A 3,786-nucleotide genomic window follows, 5' to 3' on the forward strand; every position below is an offset into this window, starting at 1 on the left:
AAATCGAACTCACGAACATCAATATCGTCAAATGATATTTTCAAGGCGTTAACGTATCACTTAAAGCTATTCTCAAATTTGCCTATGTTATATACGTCAATTGAAATAACAATCAAATTCATGGTGTATTTAAATGGATTTAATGAGTGTGAAAGAAAGTTGCGACTGTATATTAAATAATATAGAACAAAAGAATAGAAAACTTGTGTGTGAAAAATGAGGTAAAGGATAGTTATTTATATAGTGAAAAAAAGATAAAAAAAAAAAAATTAAAGTGAAAATGGAGTTGTTGGTACTTTTCTAATTGTTAAAATATTACTGTCCGACTTCATTTTTCTCGCCTTCACGAAGTGGCTTGAAACTTTCTTTCGAAGGAGCGAAAAATTTAACATAAACCGTGACTAAATTTAAGGACGATTAAAGTATAAACTTTTTTACCGTAATTTGCTACAATCCGGCTTATAATTAAATCGGGAAAACGTTAAACGCGTGATTGCATTCAAAAGGGAGTGAACTAGATCAAACACATTACATTACATAAAAAGCTAATGGACTATTACAAAAACAATAAACATTTCTCGTGTATTTGGGGACGTAATATAACAAACTTATTTCTTAAGCCCACTAAACGTAAAATAGTCAATTACAAATTAAATTCTAGATGGGGCAGCGCCACCCCTTGACTCAATGATGTTCTGCCCCTGCCTCACGAATGCTATCCGAAGAAATAATCAGCACGAGCCAATCGAGGGCGGATGTGGTAATATCAGCGTCCTTCAAGACGAGCTCAACTGCGGATCCGATATTAGTGGTCTTATGAGCTTACTTGTTTTATCAAACGACGTTCAAAAAAGTTAGCATGGACCTATGATTCTTTGTTAGATGGTCTGGTCCACTATATATTGCTCCAACATTCAAAACCAAAATACCCAAATCGGACAAATGGAAACGGATCCCCGGCGAATACACGCTGACGTAATCAAACGCAACGCCTTTAACATCTCAGAATACCGTTTTCATCTCAACAATCTCATAAACCATTACTTCAAATCTAACCTCGTTGCTGACGCCATCAATGTGTTCCACCAAATCCCATCACCAAACGTCGTTTCATGGACGTCACTCATCTCCGGTCACTCCAACACCCTTCCCGCCCTCACCCACTTCATCTCCATGCTCCGTCACCCCACCCTTCCTAACCAGCGCACGTTAGCCATTGTTCTCAAAACATGCGCTTCTTTGTCTTCATTATCTTTTGGTGTCCAGCTTCATAGTCTTTGTATCAAGCTTTCTCTTGCTTCTGAACCATATTCCGGGTCTGCCCTTATTCACTTCTACTCAAAAACTAAGCTTCCCAACAGCGCCCGGAAGGTGTTCGACGAAATGCCTCAAAGAGATGCGGTTTGTTTTTCGTCAGTTATTGTTGGGCTTGCGCAGAACTCCAAGCCTATTGATGCTTTGTGTTATTTTTCTGAGATGTTAGCTTCTGGTTTTGGGTCTACTGTGTATAGCGTTTCTGCAGCGTTACGTGCTTGTGCTGAGCTAGCTGGGTTAGAACAATGTAGTATGGTTCATGCTCATGCGGTTGTTACGGGGCTTGATTTGAATGTCATTGTGGGGACCGCGTTGGTAGACGGGTATGGTAAATGTGGGATGGTGAATGAGGCACGTCTGGTGTTTGACGAACATCCGTCGGTTATGAATCTTATAGGGTGGAATGCAATGATGTCAAGCTATGCTCAACAAGGGGATAAAGATTCGGTTTTGGAACTGTTTTCAATGATGGAGTTACATGGTCTTGTACCTGATGGATATAGTTTTCTGTCTGTCATGACAGCTTTTTGTAATGCGGGTTTGGCTGATGAGACATATGAATGGTTTAAGAAGATGGAGTTAGAATATAAATTTGAACCATGGATTGAGCATTACACATGTTTGGTGGATGCATTAGGTAGATCTGGGAGGTTAAATGAAGCAAAAGAGATTGCTTTAACAATGAAAAAATATAGCCCCGATGCGGCAATGTGGCGAGCGTTGTTATCGACTAGTGCACATCATGCTAACATTGAATTGACCCGGGAAATGAGTCTTAGGTTACAAGAACTTGACCCGCAAGACGATTCGGCTTATGTGATTGCTGCAAATGCATTTTCAGGTGTGGGAAAAATGGATGAAGTGCAAGTGTTGAGGAATTTAATGAGAGAACGAAGGGTAAAAAAGGAAGGCGGGTTGAGTTGGATAGAACATCATGGGCAAGTTCATGTCTTTTTAGCAGGAGACCGACAACATGAAAAAACTGAGGAAATTTACTTAAAATTATCTGAGTTGAAAGAGAAGGTTTTGAAATTAGGGTATGTTCCTGTTTTGGATGAAATGTTGCATGAAGTAGGGCAAGGGGAGAAAAAGGAAGCACTTTGGTATCACAGTGAGAGATTGGCGTTAGCGTATGGATTGGTTGCTGATGTGGCGCCACGTGGAAAGGCGTTAAGGATTGTCAAGAATTTAAGGATTTGTAAAGATTGTCATGAGGCTTTTAAATATATTAGCCGAGTGGTGGAGAGGGAGATTATAGTTAGGGATGTTAATAGATACCATAGGTTTTCTAATGGAGGTTGTAATTGTGGAGATTATTGGTAATATATGCACGAAAGAAAGTGTTGTATTTACGATACATACATTAGAACACCAATGCGTGTTTGATCTTTTGGAAGGATTTCATGGTCTGTGATGTTGAAACGTCTACATTTTGATTCTGCATCCATAAGTTGAAGTTGGGTTTGCAACTTTTCATTAACAAAGTACAACTTACAAGGGGAGAATGATAGAATCTGATACGTTACATTCGTTGTGATCCTTTATATCATCATAGGTTCATATGTAATTATGCATGTTTGACTCAAAACATATACTCTGTGGAACTAGCAACTGGCAACTGCTTGGATAGTGTCTGTGGCCTCTTCTAGCTACATATGGTTTCCCTAATTGATTTGTATAGATGTACCTTTTGATAGATTCGTTAATTTTGTTTTCAGTTCTAGTTACAATGGCATCGGTTGTATATTATTGTTTTCGATTCGTTACAGAAAACATTAATGATTAATGATTAAAATTATTTGAAACGAAGTGATTACTTACTAATATGTGTATGCAGGTGTTCTGTGAGATTGATGACTTGAGTTTTTTTTGGCTTATAACGGATGTTGGGGATATTTTTCGGTCTCATTAGATTGTCACATATTTTCGTCATCAAATGCGAGTCCACAACTTCTCACTGATGAATCTCACGATTGATGTTGTGGTAGATACGAGTATTGACATTTCAGCTATGTCATTGGCTTATGGGTGTTTCGTAAGTGTTGGTGTTTGTGTCATATCTGTTCAATGTATTTGGGTTGGTTCACTAGAAAGTCTAAATAGATCGTAAGATCTTGTTAGTCGAATGGAGATTGTGTCCAAATTAATTGTTACTTAGATCATTTGATCGTTAACTTCTGTTAAAAAAGAAAACATTATATATACATGTATCCTTGTATATGGACCATCTATCTAATCTAGTTTAATTTAATTTGAAAATAAATACTCATATTGCTAATTACACGATCAACTTGATTTTGATAAGTTACACGATCAACAACCTCCATCTTCTGAATACTTGCACTTTTGACTCCTCCAATATCCATAAATCTGCAACATCCTTCTACTATGAGCAGCTACACTTTTCCCTTTAACAATATAAGAATGACATGTGAACCCTGCAATTAATGTAGAACACACCTCAAATAAGTA

At 37.7% G+C, this 3,786-nt stretch overlaps 1 protein-coding gene across 1 annotated transcript; it reads left to right on the forward strand.

Moving 5' to 3' along the window:
- Positions 1-869: 869 nt before the first annotated feature.
- On the forward strand, positions 870-3,118 carry LOC139866005 (putative pentatricopeptide repeat-containing protein At5g52630). The gene has a single exon (XM_071854134.1). It carries the CDS (start codon positions 883-885, stop codon positions 2,635-2,637), a length of 1,755 nt encoding a protein of 584 aa, XP_071710235.1. The 5' UTR covers positions 870-882; the 3' UTR covers positions 2,638-3,118.
- The last annotated feature ends 668 nt before the right edge of the window (positions 3,119-3,786 follow it).

This window comes from Rutidosis leptorrhynchoides, chromosome 9 (assembly GCF_046630445.1).
Source record: "Rutidosis leptorrhynchoides isolate AG116_Rl617_1_P2 chromosome 9, CSIRO_AGI_Rlap_v1, whole genome shotgun sequence".
NCBI lineage: Eukaryota > Viridiplantae > Streptophyta > Magnoliopsida > Asterales > Asteraceae > Rutidosis > Rutidosis leptorrhynchoides.

What these genes read in the sequence shown, in the direction of transcription:
- LOC139866005 (XM_071854134.1), top strand. Translation starts at nt 883, where the DNA reads ATGGTCTGGTCCACTATATATTGCTCCAACATTCAAAACCAAAATACC.